The sequence below is a fragment of the Rhinoraja longicauda genome, chromosome 2 (assembly GCF_053455715.1).
Source record: "Rhinoraja longicauda isolate Sanriku21f chromosome 2, sRhiLon1.1, whole genome shotgun sequence".
NCBI lineage: Eukaryota > Metazoa > Chordata > Chondrichthyes > Rajiformes > Arhynchobatidae > Rhinoraja > Rhinoraja longicauda.
Window position 1 is genome coordinate 109,991,842 of NC_135954.1, and position 17,866 is coordinate 110,009,707.

At 45.3% G+C, this 17,866-nt stretch overlaps 1 protein-coding gene across 2 annotated transcripts in view; it reads right to left on the minus strand.

Annotated features, from left to right (window-relative positions):
- Positions 1-358: 358 nt before the first annotated feature.
- The window catches only part of LOC144608181 (repressor of RNA polymerase III transcription MAF1 homolog), a 32,421-nt gene continuing 14,913 nt past the window's right edge, over positions 359-17,866 (minus strand). The window contains exons 3-9 of one of the 2 annotated variants that reach the window (XR_013549179.1): positions 12,868-12,996; positions 12,178-12,346; positions 11,314-11,435; positions 9,319-9,438; positions 6,422-6,550; positions 5,130-5,242; positions 4,559-4,689 (exon numbers count right to left, since the gene is read on the minus strand). Coding sequence is in view for 1 of the 2 variants with exons in the window: in XM_078425699.1 (XP_078281825.1) it covers positions 4,668-4,689; positions 6,422-6,550; positions 9,319-9,438; positions 11,314-11,435; positions 12,178-12,346; positions 12,868-12,996 (691 nt within the window). In the remaining variant the exon portion in view is untranslated. Of the gene's footprint in view, positions 4,690-5,129; positions 5,243-6,421; positions 6,551-9,318; positions 9,439-11,313; positions 11,436-12,177; positions 12,347-12,867; positions 12,997-17,866 lie in introns of both variants that reach the window. The other variant, XM_078425699.1, reaches the window with a different exon arrangement.

Below are 17,866 nucleotides of genomic sequence, written 5' to 3' on the forward strand. Positions count from 1 at the left end.
TTAGCTGTCCACGCCATATACCAATTAACTCCACGTCTAAAACTGAAAGCAACATAATCAAAGACGTCCCAACCCGGCCATTCCTTCTTCTCCTTACTCCCGTCAGGCAGAAGGTACTGAAGCTTGAAAGTGTGCACCACCAGACTCACGAACAGCTTCTCCCACTCCATTATCAGGCTTCTGAACGGTCCTTCAATAAGCTCTGGTACTATCTGATTCACCTCTACCCACTTTGCAGACATTGGACTTTGTCAGTGGAACTGATTTTCAATCTACCTTGCTCCACATGACAATAATAAACCTAAAATGAAGGCCATGGAGTCGTACAGTTTAAAAATACACAGGGGACATGCATTTTGAAATTTTAATCCAACGACAAAAAAAACAATCATCCTTCTTTAGGCAAGCAAACCAAGTTTTATTGGTATGGTGAGAGAGAGGTTGTTGCAAAGACCAGACACAGCCCTTAGTTAATCAGTCAGTCATGGTGGACAGACGAGGAGCTGCTGCATTGTTTACTGAGTGTCACAGGTCCCATGACATCTGGTCCACTCAGTTTACAGAACCAGTAGTCATCCCTTGGAGTGAAGCTGCAGCAACATGGTGGACACTCAAGCTGTTGCAGAATGGTGGCTGATAGTTTACTGGGACTTGTGGCCTAGTTTAGCTATCTCAGCTGCCTTATTCTACAAGATGTCAGATAGAAGTACTACAACAGGAAAAAAGACAAATCCTCCTGTCAAGGACATTGATGCAGTAAGAGTTGTGAGCCCATCATTGTTCAAAATGGTTAAAGAATGAATATAATATTTTAATAGTTTAGAGATACAGCATAGAACAGACCCTTTGGCCCACTGAGTCGACGCCGACCATCCATCCGGGTCACACTAGTTCTATGTTATCTCACATTCTTATCCATCCCCGACACACCAGGGGCAATTTACAGAGGCCAATTAACCTACAAATGGGAATAGCTCAGATGGGACATCTTAGTCAGCATGGACAGTTGTGCCAAATAGCTTGTTTCCATGCCATGTAGCTCAGACTAATCGTTCGGATTAGTTGACAACTCTTGTTACCACTGAATCGTGCGAATGTCAGCATAGTTCAATGGACACCAGCCCAGAATGGTACAGGAATTAGAACACCCCAAAATGCAGGAGAAATTTGGTGGGTCAGGAAGCATCCGTGGAGGGAAAGAACAGATGACGCTTAAGGTTGGGACCCTCCGTCACTACACTCTTTGACCATGCTTTGAGCTGAAATTCTGTCCCCCAAAGCAAATTAGACAAACTGTGGCTTCATTTCACCCAATAACTCTTGTTTACTCAATGCAATCCTGTGAATGACATCCCAATATACAAATAGAAAATCAAAACAAAAAAAGCACAGTAAGCAAATATAATTTTGGTTTACAACAGTTGGCTTGCATCAGTCAGAGAGGTCTGTGCAATACATAAAAGACAGCTCCCCCTTATCAATGGAGCAACAAGGAACTGCAGATGCTGGTTTACAAAGAGACTCTAGATGCTGGAGTAACTCAGCAGATCAGGCACCATCTCCGAAGAACGATGCAGTGGCACAGTGGTAGATGCTGCCTCGCTGCGCCAGAGACCCGGGTTCCACCCTAACTGCAGGTGTTGCCTGTGCAGAGTTTGTACTCCCCCCTTGTTACCATGCAAGTTCCCTCCAGGTGCTCTGGTTTCCTCCCACATTCCAAAGATGTACAAGTTTGTAGGTTCATTGGCTTCAGTAAAATTGTAAATTGTCCCTAGTGTACAGGATAGTGCTAGTGTATGGGGGGGGGGGGGGTTGAGGGTGGGAGAAGCTGGTCAGCGCAGATTCAAGTGGGCTGTTTCTGCACTGTGTCTCTAAAATCTAAAACATGGTTAGGTGACATTTCTAAAGGGTCTGAAGAAGGGTTTTGACCTGAAATGTCATCTAACCATGCTTTCCGGAGATGGTGCCTGACCCACCAAGTTACTTCAGCACTTTGTGTCCCTATTACTAATGTGGTTCTTCACCACAACACATACACTCACAAAAGCAAGCCTGAAACACCAAGATCACCAAACTCGAGGCATGAGCTTCTGGTCTTAATTCCAATTGAAAGGTGCAATTGTGGGGAAACATGATGCTGGTGATATATATATTTTTTAAACAAATGTTAAGACCAACTTTGCTCAAAGAAATCTGCCTCTGGTTTCAACTACTCAGTAAGAAAACACAAAATCCCCAAAAATATGAACTAGGCGTACAAAACAAAAAGTGCATTTTGTTTCTCCAAACAACTGCAAAAAGCTGGTGGGAACAGATTCAACTGATGTTTCAGTGCATCTTGCCACAGACTTCCCAAATTTCAGCAAAGCTTCTGCAAGTAAAGGTTTCATTGCTCCATTGTCAGTACATATGACAATTAAACACTGTGGACATTAGCAAGTTGTATAGACTGCACCAGAAGCAAGCAGTGGTTGAGATCAGCATGTTAAGATACTCAGTCGGATTCGGTCTGGGGATTAGATTCTCAGACAGAAGGAACACAATAAATGCAAGCATCAAATGAAGGTGGGGGGGATAAAATAAAAATAAAAAGGGATTATACCACACCAACCTGTGCGAGTGGTATGCAAGTATTAAGCCTGGTTGCCACCACTTGTTTTCTCTACTAGCCCGTCAGATGAATGATTTGATGACCGTTCAGATGTGTCATCTTATTTCAGTTGGGAGTGGGTGATGGAGATTCTTTTAAGAGGGGGAAGTTCCCGAATGTATTTCAAAGGTAATCTTTGCCAGACAGACGGGGCAGCACAGTGGCAGAGCAAGCAGAGCCACTGCCTCACAGCGCCGGAAGCTTGGGTAGATCCTGACTTGCGAGTGCTGTGTGTGGAGTTTGCACATTCTCCCTGTGACCGTGTGGGTTTCCTCCCACGTCTCAAAGATGTGTGGGTTTGCAGGCGAATTGGCCTCTGAACTTTCCCTGTAGGGCGTGGACGAGAAAGTGGGGTAACAGACCAGGTGTGAATGGGTGATTGATGGTCAATGTGGACTTGGTGGGCTGAAGGACCTGTTTCCATGCTGTATCTCAAAACTAAACCAAGATGGTGTTGTACTGTAATGGTCAAAGTGCAGGCACGTGATGTCACGTCTCTTCAGCTCATGGAGTCTGTATCCCGAGTGTCAGGCAACTTTGGTTTGGGCACGCTGACAAACCATTTTACACATGCACGTTGAGTCACACTTTGTCCTGCAATGGTACTCGGCTTGGCCTGCAGGCAGAATGGACTATGCCACATTGCATCCATGAGCACAGGCCACAGATACATGGAAAGAATGGTGGAGATCTGGAATAAAGGTATCCATGGGTGGAGGCAGCATGTAGAGAACTCAGGGAAACAATGCCAAGGTCAAGCCTGCAGCCCTTGCCAGCACCAGCGGGAGTCTCCCTGATGCTGGGGAACGGAGACCCAAAACAATGGTGGGATTAGGGCATCACACATTGTGTGAACGATCAGAAGCCGCTGCCAGAGGAGGTAGTTGAGCCAGGTGCAATAACAGCATTAAAAATACATTTGGACAGGTACATGGATAGGAAAGATTTAGAGGGATATGGACTGAATTGCAAGCAAATGGGACTAGCATGGATGGGGCACTCTGGTCAGCATAGATGTGTTGGGCCAAAGGGCCTGTTTCTGGGCTGCATGACCAACTGGGAAATTGTACAATTCACCATGGAAACGTTCCCCTAGCCCGTTACAAGCTAAAGTTCAATGCAGAATCCTCAACTTCAATTCTAATCAAACCCAAGACATGTTTCTTTAATAATTGGTGCAAAGAACAAAAATATATTTTAGTAGCATACTCGTTAAAAGGATTTATTGTACAACAATTTCTATGCTTTTGTAAACCAAAAAATTGTAAAAAGGACTGAACAGGACAAGACAGCAAGGCTCTGCTCACATTGGAGCTCTAGTCTAGAAGTGGAACCCAGGCAGAGTAAAGCCAGGTGGCCGTCTAGTCTGATGACCGGGAAGAACCATCTGAAAGGTGACAGCCCTGTTGGATGAAGAAGGGTGGGATGCAGAGAGAGATTTAGCAGGAAGCACAACCACTTCAGAATCAGAACGCCATAATGATAAATCTGTTGTTTGGAAGTGAGATCTGCTCCAGACTGTTAGCACCGGCTACTTTCCCCACCAGCAGTGCAAGTCGTCGCTCAGTGAGCTCTGCTGAAGCCCCAGGAAGTCAATAGCGTGCCGACTCAGTGAGCTGTCTTAATGGGATGGATCTTGGACAACGTCTGTGGCCTGTCAGGGACTAGTCTTACCCTGATCCATCAGGGCACGCACACTTGCTGCTTGCACGAGACAAATGCCGCTGACCTAGCTTGCTCAGTGTTTCACACATCCAGCTTGTTGACACCAGATGAAGGCCAGCAATGGAGACCACACTCAGAGATCCATCCGCCCCTGCAGTGCTGGGATAAGCCACTCCAGAACAAAACAAGACCCGCAAAGTTTCAGGTGCAATTCCTCTTGGAAGCCACAGGTCAGAAGTTTTAATGCCTGAGATTTAAGTGCTGGTCTTTTCACATTCAGCTCCATAGAAGCAGTCAGTCTGAAGGTTGATGGAAGCAGATGGTGTTGCAGGGAGGATGGTCGGTGTGGCGCTTAGACACACACTGTTTGGTACCTGAGGGGAGAGGGAATGTCATTGCATAGTCATCGGAACTCTGCCCACCCCGTACCTTCTCATACCCCAGCACTGGTAGACCATTCGTGCTCATCGCCCAACTAGTGTCTCCACCCTCTCCCCCTCACATGGCACCATTTCCATTATCTGATCAGATTGGATAGTGTACAAAACAAAGCTTTTCACTGTACCTTGGTACACATGACAATGATAAAGCTAAACCTTTAGTCGGCCTGCACTGATCACCCACCTGCCTCCATCTCCCAATTCCACCCCTTTCATCTCCCCAGGTTTTATCTGTCCATTATTACCCTTCACCTCTCCTGTCTACCAATCACCCACTGGCCCGTTTCACCATCCCACTCTCCTCCTTATACTTGCTATCTTTCCTCCAGTCTTAGTCCTGATGCAGGGTTTCAACCCGACAGATGCTGCTTGACCTGTTGAGTTCCTCCGGCAGATTGTTTGTCGCGCTCGAGTCCAACATCTAGCACATCACACAAACAAGCCTCCTCCACGACACCAAAGCACCACCCCATCACACTTCATGCTGCTGTGGGAAAGCAACCAACATAATCAAGGACCACTCTCACCCCGGTCATTCCCACTTGTCCGCTTGCCCATTGGGCAGAAGATAAAGAAACATTAAAGCACGCACCACCAGATTCAGGAACTGCTTCTTCCCCACTGTTATCAGGCCACTGTACATTCCTCTCAAGCTAGGACACAGTTCTGATCTCCCAGCCTACTTCATTGTGGGCCTTGCGCTTTTCATTAATCTGCGCTCTCTGTAACTATTGCTGTGACACTATATTCTGTTTATAGCTAATAAACGAATCCAGACAACATTCTGGTGAACCTCTTCTGCACCCTCTCCAAAGAATGGTAGCATTGGAGGCAGTTCAAGAGAGATTCCTCAGGCAAATTCTTGAGGAGAGAGGGTTGTCCTATTAAGGGGTTGGACAGTTTGGATCTGTATTCCTTGGTGTTTAGAAGAATGAGGGCAAGCTTATTCAAATACATATGATCCTAAGGGGGCCTGACAGATGTTGGGATGTTTTCACCACTGGAAGAGCCTCAAACAAGGGGACCTAGTTAGAAGACATGGGGCCAGTTATTTAAAACTGGATGTGGGTAGAAATGTCTTCTCACAAAGGCAGGTGAATCGTTGGAATTCTCTGCCCCAGCAGAAGCTGGATCAAGTATTTAAAGAGCTGGTTAAATATCCAAACGACCGAGGAACAGAGGGGTATAGAGGAGTGCCAAAGGAGTCGAGGTCAGCACAGATCAGCCACAACTGTATTAAACGGAGGGACAGGCTTGAAGAGACTAACCTAGTTGCACTTCTATTCTCTGATATTTGTGTGACAAGCAATGCAAAACAATGCACGGACTCTTGGCCCGGTTTAATCAGCAGAATTCCCACACTGTATCAGCGCTGGCAATACAATCAACTCAATGTCACTGGACCAGGTTGGAGGGGAGCTGCTTAGTCAATGCTCCCAGGTGGTGTTTAGCAGACAAGTAATCCTCCACATGAAACCTTCCACTGCAAGGATACAATTGACTATAAAAATCACTCACTGACTCAGAACACAGCTAATTTGATTACTGCATTCACACAATATGCAAACCACCTCTCCCCCCATGCTTCGAAGCTTGTGTGCCAGGATTCATCTCTGGTCCTGGAAGTACACGCATCCCGTTTTAATGGCCCATGGATGGGACAAACCTGGTCTCTTCCAAGGCCTCTGCTTCATCCTCATTCTCCTCGTCTGGATCCTGATCCAGGGACTCCTCATTGTCCAGGTCCATATCAAAGTTGTTGCTGATTTCAGTGCACCGACTGTATAAGTACCCACTGCAAGCCAAGGTGCAAAGTCAGCTGATGTTAGTGCTCAATTTTAGCAAGTACATCCTCCCCCAGAAGCACCGAGAACATAGTCTTTCTGCCCGATTTGTTCATGTCAACCAAGATGCCTTATCTGAACTACAACTACTGCCCTCATATGGCCTCTTTGAACTTTTCCCAACCATGTCCCATCCAAATGTGACTGTACTTGATTCAACTACCTGCCCTGGCGGCTGCTCCTCTTGCTTTCTACCACCCTCTGAAAAAGTTGCCCCTCTTCAGGGTGCTATTAAATTCCTCTCCACCCCCTCGACCACCCCCACATTAAGCCTACGTACTCTGGAAAATAAGATACCGCATTCACCCTATCTATTCCCCTCATGATCTTATACACTTTAAGATCACCCCTCGGCCTTCTGTGCTCCAAGGAACAAAGTCCTAGTCTGTCCAACCACTCCCTATACCTCAGGCCTTCGAGTCCTGGCAACATCCTCGTAAATTTACCATGCAACCTTTCCAGCTTAACATCCTTCCTACGAAAGGGAGATCAAAATTGAACACAATACTCCAAATGTGGCCTCACCGACTTCTACAACTGTAATGTAACACAGCTTCTATCCCCAATAAGTAATTGAAGGCAGCCTTTTTGACCACCCTATCCACCCGTGACAGCACTTAAGGAACTATACACCTGCATTCCTTGATCCCTCAGCTCCACGGCACTTCAAAACCTTGTGATTCACTGTGAAGCTCCTGCCCTGGTTTGACGTACAAAATGCAACACCTCACATTTATCTGCCTCAAACACCATGAGCCATTTCTCGGCTGATCAAGATGCCGCAGCAATTTTTGGCAACCATCTTCACTGTCTACGATACCACCCACTTAAAAATCATGCCTTGTACGTTCGCATCCAAATTGTTGATATAAACTAAACAGCAATGGGCCCAGCACTGGTCACAGGCCTCCTGTCTGTAAAACACCCTTCCACCATCACCCCGTTTCCTTCCATGGAAGCCAATTTTCTATCCAGTTGTCTAGCTCTCCCTGGAATTTACACGATCGAACCCAAGGATATGTCCACATAGTTTAGATAGGCTTTGACAATCCAGTGTTAACTAGTAACTCCTCCAACCCAGCTTTAGATTCCTCAGCCACATTAGTAAAATTCAAACTAGAGTTCTCCCACATCCCTGAAATCCAATGCTGGTTAGTACTTTAACCAACATACTGGTGATTGTACAGCAATACACTAGTATGCGGTTCAAAGTTTTTTAGTCTTAGGGCAAGTTTTTTTGTTTCAGAGGGTGATGGGTGCCTGGAACACTGCCAGGGCTAGTGGTGGCAGATATAATAGTGGTGTTTAAGCAGACTTTAGATAGGTAAATGGAGGGATATGGAGCAGATACAGGTATATATACATGTACATACAGTATGTAAGTTGTAACTTGACATACAGGTAGATGCCAAGTTAGTTTAACTTGGCATCACGTTCGGAACAGAAGGGCCTGCACCTGTGCTGCACTGTTCTATATCATATCATATATATACAGCCGGAAACAGGCCTTTTCGGCCCACCAAGTCCGTGCCGCACAGCGATCCCCGTACATTAACACTATCCTACACCCACTAGGGACAATTTTTTACATTTACCCAGCCAATTAACCTACATACCTGTACGTCTTTGGAGTACGTCTGTTCTACGTCTGCTAATGCCTCTATTTTCCCTAATCACAAGGTGGTGGGAACACATCTCTAGCCCAGAGGGCTGATGACTGGATCAAAGTCCAGCCTTTTCCAGTCATAAAGCATGGAACCATGCCTTTCGGCCCACCATATGCATGCCGACCATCTACACTAATGCCAATTATCAGCACTAGGTCTGCAGCCTTCCCTGCCGATTCAAGTGTTAATTGTGTACTCAGCCCCTTTCAGAGGCAGTGTAATCAGACTCTGGGTGGGACGAATCCCTGCAGACAGTGTACACAGACCAGACTCCCCACTATCCACTCCATCTACACTTCCTGCTGCCAGGGGAAAGCAGCCAACATAGTCAAGGACCACTCGCACCATTCTCTCTTCTCCCCATTCCCAAAGGGCAGAAGATACAAAATCGTGAAAGCACGTACCATCAGGTTCAGGAACAGCAGCCTCCCTGCTGTTACCAGACTACTGGATGGTCCTGTCAGAAACTAGCGTGTAGTCATGATCTCTGAACCTACCTCATTGCAGACTTTGGACTTTTTCTGTCACTGTTGCACAACGATGCCAAGAAACTACATTCTGCACTCTGGTACTTTTCTCTTGGTACGACCTTGATTGAACCCATGTTGAGCATGACTTGACTGGATAGCAGCAAACAAAAGCTTTATACTGCATCTCAGTACACATGACAATACTAAAGCTAAACCTACAGTTCCCATGCGTGGATGGAGTGGTAGGCTGATCTGGTGCATCACGTTCATCACAGGAACAGGCCCTTCGGCCTACATTGTCGGTGCTGAACGTGATGTCAGTGGAAGCCATCAGAGATATGATCTGGTGCAGCCGATCAGTGCTAGCATCATGTGTGTAGGAAAGAACTGTAGATGCTGGTTTAAAATCACACCCATTCCTTCTCTCCAGAGATGCTGCCTGTCCCGCTGAGTTACTCCAGCATTTTGTGTCTACCTTCAGGCTAGCATCACATCTCTGATGGCTTCCACTGGCATCACTGCCTTCCCACAGCCTGCTGCGGATACAAACAGCACACTGACGACTGATTACGGGAACCTCACCTGACGGAACGACACGTGAAGAATACAATCCTCTTCAGCCTCTTGTTGTAGAAGAAATAGTTGAACGACCAGAGGCTGCCCTCTTCACCATAAGGGTCACAGTCCAGATCAGGGTTGTAGCTGGAATAAAGATCACAGAACATATAATAACAAGCTGTTGTTAGAGAACTATACAGCACAGAATGGGCCCTTCCTGCCTACCTACACTAACTTTACATGCCTGCATTAATTCCATGTCCCTTTATGCCTTGCTCATTCCAGTACCTGGCCAAATTCCTCAATTGTTCCTGCCTCCACCACCTCCTCAGGAAGCTCATTTCAGATATCAATTACAAAAACTAGTGGTGAAGTAACTCAACGCGTCAGGCAGCATCTCTGAAGGAGGATCCCAATCCGAAAAAAATCATCTATCCACATTGTCCAGAGATGCTGCCTGACCTGCTGAGTTACTCCAGCACCAATTTTTTTTTCCTTGCTAATCCTGGCCTCTTCAATCCTCTTGTTCCCCTCTTCAAAAACTCAAATTCGTGAGACATTATTTCACATACAGACAAAGCCACAGAGAATATCCCTAATCTGTCCTTTCCAAACTGCAAATAAATCCCATCACTAAATAAAGGCTCACTGGCCTGTTGTTCCCTGGCTTAACCCCACTGCATGTCTTAAAGGAACATTTGCTATCCTCCAGTTTTCCAGTACCTTACCTGCAGCTTAACAAAGGTAGAAGTTTGGAGGATCCAAACCCAAAATGTCACCCCTCCATGTTCTCCAAAGATGTTGCCTGACCTGCTAGGGTTACTCTAGCAATGAGTATTTATTTAGTATAAACCAGCATCTGCAGTTCCTTGTTATTACGCACACATATAAAAAATACACATCCAGCAATCTCCTCCCAGGCTTCACAAAATATCCAAAGATTCACCTGGTCAGGTTCCACCTCCTTCTTAAGGTCATAAATGATAGGAGCAGAGTTAGGCCATTCAGTCCATCAAGTCTACTGTCATTCAATCATGGCTGATCTATCTCTCCTTCGTAACCCCTTCTCCTGCCATGTCCCTATAACCCCTGACGCCTGTACTAATCAGGAAACTATCTATCTCTGCCTTAAAAATATCCATTGACTTGGCCTCTACAGCCTTCTGTGGCAAAGAATTCCACAGATTCACCACCCTCTGACTAAAGAAATTCCTCCTCATCTCCTTCCTAAAGGAACAACCTTTAATTCTGAGGCTATAGTCCTGGACTCTCCCACAAGTGGAAACATCCTCTCTACATCCACTCTATCCAAGCCTTTCACTATTCTGTATGTTTCAATGAGGTACTGCCTTCTCCCAGTCTAGAAGCTGGCAAACTGCGCTACCATCTCCCAGTCCAGAAGCTGGCACGTTGCGCTGCCTTCTCCCAGTCCAGAAGCTGGCACGTTGCATTGCTTTCTCCCAGTCTAGAAGCTAGCACGCTGTGCTGCCATCTCCCAGTCCAGAAGCTGGCACGCCATGCTGCCTTTTCCCAGTCTAGAAGCAGGCCCCAGTGCACTGCCTTCTCCCAGTCTAGAAGCAGGCACACCGTGCTGCCATCTCCCAGTCTATAAGCTGGCAAATTGCGCTGTCTTCCCAAAGACAGGTGTGCAAATTGGCAGCCTCAATTCTGAAAGGCAAGAATGGCACCAACTGAGCCAAGAGGATGAAAGGAGACAAGTGCCCTGAAATTTGGTGCAAAGATTTACACCTTCAAAATGGAGGCGGTGGAAGGCGAATGGGAAATTCAATGGCTGTGAACAGTTCACAAACTCATCTTCTGGGCCCTCTGAAAGTTTTGTGATTAGTTTAGGAAGTGGGACACGACGACCTCCGCGCACAGAAGCAGAGCAGCTGCTGGAGGCCCTATAGCAGTCAGGCAAGCGAGCGGATCGAGTTTAGCCCGAGGCAGTTGAACGCAACGAGCCGACGGCAACTCTGTATGTGACAATCTTAAACTAAACAGTTAATTCCAGATTACCTGTAGATGTCACACTCTGAGAGGGAGATCTCTTCATCAACAGCATCCCACAGCTGAGGCTTCAAAGTGTTGAACTCTTCCCCCAGAGCAGAAAACAGGCTGGTGTTCACAGCATTCACCACCTGAATGTATAAAGCACATGGGTAAGAAAAACCATTGGAAGCAGAGCCAACCGATATTGAAACAGGTCCTTCAGCCCAAGTCGTCCATGCCCACCAAGATGCCCCATCTAACCTAGTCCCATTTGCACATGATTGGCCCATATCCCTCTCAACCTTTCCTACTCAAGTACCTGCCCAAATGTCTTAAGTGCTGTGATAATAGTTATCTGCACTTTCTCTGCAACAGTAACTCTATATTCTGCACTTTGGTGTTTTCTCTTTGCACTATCCATTGTACTTGTGTGGCTTAGATGCTGCATGACACACTGAGTTACTCCAGCATTTTGTGTCTACCTTCGATTTAATCCATAATCTGCAGTTTTTTTCCTATAACATGATTTGACTGGATAGCATGTAAACTTTCTCCACTGTACCTCGGTACGCGTAACATTTTAACTAATACCTCAATCATTAACAGAATTGAGAGCTGGAGTCAGGTTACTGCTGTGATAGCAAGGACCAGCGAGATCCATCTGGTCCAATATCTTGGACCAGTTTGCTCACAATGACCCACCATGCTGCCCAGCCTTTGACAATAATGCTGATCCCCAGCTTCAGGCAGCAGAGGTCAACGAGAACAGCCCGAGATGGAGACAGGCCCCGGCAACATGAAGCTACTTCACTAACCGCTGTAACATTACACCGCCACAGCCTGAACTGCTGTATCCGAACATCTTTTCCACAATTGGTTACATCTACTTACCCAGTTCAAACTGGGCTCTTTGCTAAACTCGTGGCTTTTTGCAGTGCTGAAGTCATAATCGGGGCGGAACGATGCATTGAGTGTAGCAATCAGGTAGAAGAGCGTCTTGCGGCTACACTTGTCACAGAGTGGTCCCTCTCCTTCGTCCCCACTTTGGCTCTTGCTCAACCTGGGGTAGAAAAGACTGTTGAGTTGGTCGCATCAACTTGCCGCAAAGCCATGACATTTAAATGAGTCAGTAAGCCCTGAGTGGCAACAAAATGATCTTTATATGGCCTCACATTTCAGGAGGACATCTGAAATAGTGATGCACCTGTCATAGTGCTGTACAGCATTGAACAAGGCCATTCAACCCACCTTGACCATGCTGACCAAATTGGCATATTGGGCTAACGTCATTTGCTTGCATTTGGCCCATAGCCCTCCAAACCTTTTTTATTTGTATATCTGTCCAAATGGCCTCTTCCTCTGGCAGCTCATTCCAGATATGGGCACTGATTAGATTGGTCTCGGTGATTTTTTTATTACAACTGGGAACAGTTTTTCTGACTGAAGAGAAAATGACGACTTAATTCACTACAGATTGAACACCGAGCACTGTGGGGAATAAAAGCAGGTCATTTTGTACTGAAGACAGAAATCAGACATTTGGGAAGGGTCAGGTCTTCGAGGAAGAGTTAGTTTACTTACCGGTTCGGGCTGATTCCAGTGGTCTGAGGTGGAGAAAGAGCTTCTAGGACATGGGGCTGTCCGTCCTGGCAGAACTGTTTAAACATCTGCTTGTCATCTCCTGCCATTTTACAGGAATAACTCTCTATCCTTTAGGGAAGAAAAAAACAATCAAAAACACATTGACAAGTGTGATGGCCATTCCATTTTCTTAGATCTCCATCCCTTTCCTCTCCTGATGGGCTCAGAGGAAGAATGATGCTAGTTTTAATATGCTCACAGGAGCAGGCAGAACCTGCCTCACTGAAGATTAGACTGGGCTTAAATGCACACCTCAGTCACTGACGGAAAACATGTTCAGTGGAAAAAATCAAATCCGTCCAAATGCAGATCTTGAATCTGAGAACATGGACAAAATAGCATAGCACTTACAGCTTGAACTAAAAATAATATAACCAAAAAAGCCCAACTTAGAATAAAGTTCTCAACAAACGAGCAGGCAAAACAAAGAGTTGTTTTCCACAGCATGAATGTGGATCGGACCCAGGGAGAGAGCTCGGTGGAAGGAGTCAGAGGAAGGGAGCTGGTTTGTTCAGACTGGAGGCAGGAATCAGTGCTGGCCCACTGCTGTTTGTCATCCATCAATAATCTGCATATGCTCTATGACAGCGGTATTCAAAGGACTCATACTTTCCCCTTTTCCTGATAGAATATTGGGGGATTTTGGTTGGAAATAATTATTTTGGAATCTTACATGTCAAGGGCATTTCATGGGCTCTTTTTGGCCTCTTACTTTCCCAATATGCTTCCTTTTTCCCCCTGATCAAACCTTCAATACCCATTGTAATTTGTTGCCCCTATCTTGCTGTCTTTGCATTTTTCCTTTAGAGGAACATGCTGACCTTGAACACTAACTCTTTCATTCACAAGCATCTGCTCCCAATCCACTTTGCCAGGTCTTTTCAAAGCTATGAATGCAACCATCCCCCATTCAACCTTGATCATTTCCACTACCACCTTTTGTACGATTGCAAATACTCCATTCAACTTCTCCAGGTGTAACCGGCTGCATCACGGCCTGGTTCAGCAACCCAAACACCCAGGAACGAAGGAGGCTGCAGACTGGTGGACACTGTTCGGCCCACCACAGACCCACCATCCACGAGAGATCCACATGAGACCTTGGACTGTTTTTCCAAGACAGATCTTTTCCTGCTTGTCAATTTCAAAATTTTAAACGGGTCTGCTGTTCCCCATCAAAATTGCACTGTCACCATTTCTGTCCATGTAATAGCATAGCGTTCCTTAATTCATCCATCTTATTATATCCAATTCATGTTATAGAATGCACTGAGGGAGAGAGTGGTGAAAGAAAGACTGACAGCATGTATGAAGCAGAGATGAGCGCACAAATGACAGCAGAAGGTGACAGACAAAGCACCAGGAAGTGGGATTAATACAGATGCTGGTCAGCATGGCCTCTGGGCTGAGAGGCCCAATTGCGTGCTGGATGACTATGAGCAAAGACTGTATTGCTGCACTGAAGTCAAATTCCATGAAAATGTCTGCCTTTGTTGAGGTAGTCTGTGTTGTCCTCAGTCAAATCATGAGTCTTTAGAGCCAATGGGTAGAGTTACACAGCAGGGGTACATTGGTAGGAAACTTTTGGCATTTACATTTGAACTATCAGCTAGCTGTCAGGTGCCGAGACAGAGCAACTTGCATAACTAAAGACTGTGTGGATACAAACACACACAGCTTAGTGAACACAACTCAAAGATAAACATTGTGAAATGTCATGGAAAAAAAATTGAGAAATTAGGGAAAAATTGGGTTGGGGGAGAAAACAAGGCTTGAGAACTGATGCAAGTGTTTACTCAAACTAAATTCAAACTCAAAATGGACCACAGTTTTTATCACCATATTCAAATAATGAGCAAAAGAACTCTGCCTTAAAATAATTAATTACAGAATGATAGTCTTCTCTAAGGTTTCAAAGTAATCCGCAAATGCTTGTTTACAAACAAAGGCGAGTGCTGGAGTAACTCAGCGGGTCAGGCAGCATCTCTGAAGAACAAGGATAGCGACATTTCCAGTCAGGTCCCTTTCTAGAGATTGATGGCTCCAACCTGAAATGTCAAGTATCCGCGATCTCCAGAAATGCAGCCTGACCTGCCAAGTCACTGCCTTTTTTCAAAATTTTCTACAAAGTTTGAAGAGTTCAGACACATCCGGTGTATATTTAACATTGACGTGGGCATCAGAGTTCATCTCTACTGCCAGCTTAAGTTGTATCCGAGTGTTACTTTAAATGTTATTCTTTGAGGACACTATTGCACCTTCCACACTGTTAATGACGTTCATTCTAAGCCAGAGGAAGACACTTTTTGATCAAGATTGCAGCATCTGTAAAATGCTGAAGAAACTTTGCATAAAGGCACATTTTGGCATCTTGCCAAGTTTACTTCTTAGCATCTGCCAAGCTTGAAATTGTTTTACAGTTTGCAAATGAACAAATCATTTGTTCAGGCAGAGTGAAGGGCCCCAACCCAAAATATCTGTCCATTCCCTCCACAGATGCTGCCTGACCCACCAAGATGCTCCAGCATTTCTTCCCCAAGCCACTTTCTTCAACCGCTGCAGTCTGTAAAGAGATTCCAATGTTACCTGCATAGGCGAAACATTCAGGACATGCAATGGGTAATCCCACATCTCTGCACACCAACCTTCAGCATTATAGACAATACAAGGTTTAGAGGGATTTGACCAAAGTAGTGTAGATGGGGCATGTTGGTTGGCATGGGCAAGCTGAGCCAATTTGTTCATTTGCACACTGTACAACAATTTCAAGCTTGGCAGATGCCAAAATATACCTTTATGCAAAGTGCCAGCTCTATGCACTGAGGGAGAGAGTGTTTTGTACAAGGGATAGATTGGGAATCAAGCAGGCTGCCTCCGTAGTGACCAGTGAACAGTGTGTCATCACATGCTGTGTCTTGGTTGATGACAGTGCCACATTAGGTGGCGAGTCATTTGCTGCAAAATACTATCAGAAGACAAAATATCAAACATTTAGATAGACTTCCACTTCTAACTTATCTACAATTCAGAAGCACTTCTACAGGAAAGGAAAGTTCTTGGTCCGCCAAAATATTCTAAATGGAATTTAAACTGGAGGTGGCGGAGTATGGACTTAAGCAAGAAGGGCTTCTTGGAGAAGAACTGCCTTAAATTTAGTTGTGTCTGATTGAATAACTATAGTAGTGTGAAGGCTTTAATTGTGCGAGGGAAGAATGAATTGCTATACACATTTCTCTTGATAGCTGGTATCTCAAATTGAATCGAATGCCCTCGTCTACTCCTGATAGGTTTGGGTTTGGTGTAGATTGTGTAATCTATGTCGAGCTGACCATTTAACATTTTGTAAAAACAGGTCAAACGGTGGGCTTTACGTCTGTCTTGGAGAGTGTTCCACCCCATTGAATTTAAAAGTTCGGTAACACTCGCTTCTCTCTCATAGGTATTTGTAACAAAACGAGCTGCCTGTCTTTGGACACGTTCAATGGAAGAAATGTTTTTAATTGTGTATGGGTCCCACGCTGCAACTGCGTAGTGCAAAGCTCAGGACAAAGATAAACCTAGGTTTATATTTAGGCTAATTACCCATTCTAACTGCACGCTCTGATAAACCTCACAGCAAGTGGATGAGCCAGAAACAGCATTGTACTCACTTATGTAGAGATATACAATTATACAAACTGAGTGATCAGCCGATTACATGCTCCCGAAACGTCACCCATTCCTTCTCTCCCGAGATGCTGCCTGACCTGCTGAGTTACTCCAGCATTTTGTGAATAAATCGAGTTGTACCAGCATCTGCAGTTATTTTCTTATACTCATAATATGCCTCCTTTCCTCATGTTCCTGCCAAGAATATTTCCTTACTCAAACATTTATTCATTCAAGCGAGATTTGGAAAGATGAAAAGATGCTACTGGCCCCATTAGTAGCTCAAAAAATAGAAAATTAAAATGTATGGAATTATTTTTTCATTACATGAACATATATAGCACATAAGCAAGCCCTTTGGCCCAACTAGTCCATGCTGACCAAGTAGGCATTCTGGGCCAGTCCCATTTGACTGCATTTGGTTCATAGCTCTTTAAATCTTTCCTATCCAACTGTCTTTTGATAATTTTGTTTTATCTGCTTCTATAGCTTTCTCTGGCAGTTCATTCCAGATACGGACTACCCTCCGAGTGAATAAGCAAACCACTGGATTTCGGGAGTCAGTGTTTAATTGTGACCGGAATAATGGAAGTCTTACTTGCTGCAGCTTTACAGACAATGCAACACAAATATATAATAAACTTGTAACACTAGGTTACAGGACCATATTGGTGCAAACCAAAGTACATAGTGAAACCTAAATAGTCTATAGCTGCACGGTGGTGCAGCAGTAGAGTTGCTGCCTTACAGCAAATGCAGCACCGGAGACCCGGGTTTGATCCCGACTGCAGGTGCTGTCTGTACGGAGTTTGTATGTTCTCCCCATGACCTGCATGGGTTCTCTGAGATTTTTGGTTTCCTCCCACACTCCAAAGACATACAGGTTTGTAGGTTAATTGACTTGGTGCAAATGTAAATTGTCCCTAGTGGGTGTAGGATGGTGTTGATCCACGATAGTGGGGATCGCTGGTTGGCGCGGACCGGTTGGGCCCAAGGGCCTGTTTCCGCACTGTATCTCTAAACTAAAGCAGATTGTTACTGTGGTTTGGGTGGTGCAGGGTGATACAAAGCCTGGTGGCTACTGGGAAGTAGCCATTCTTGGGCCTGGTGGTCACAGTTCTCAGCCTCCACTTCCTTCCTGGTGGTAGCAGCTAGATGTGCAGCCAGGGTGGCGTGGATCTTTGATATTAGCTTCCTTTCAGACATCACCGCCTTTAAATCCCTTCGATGGTGGAGAGGTCAGTATCTGTAATGGACTGGGCAATGTCAACTCGGTAGCTTCCTTCACTCC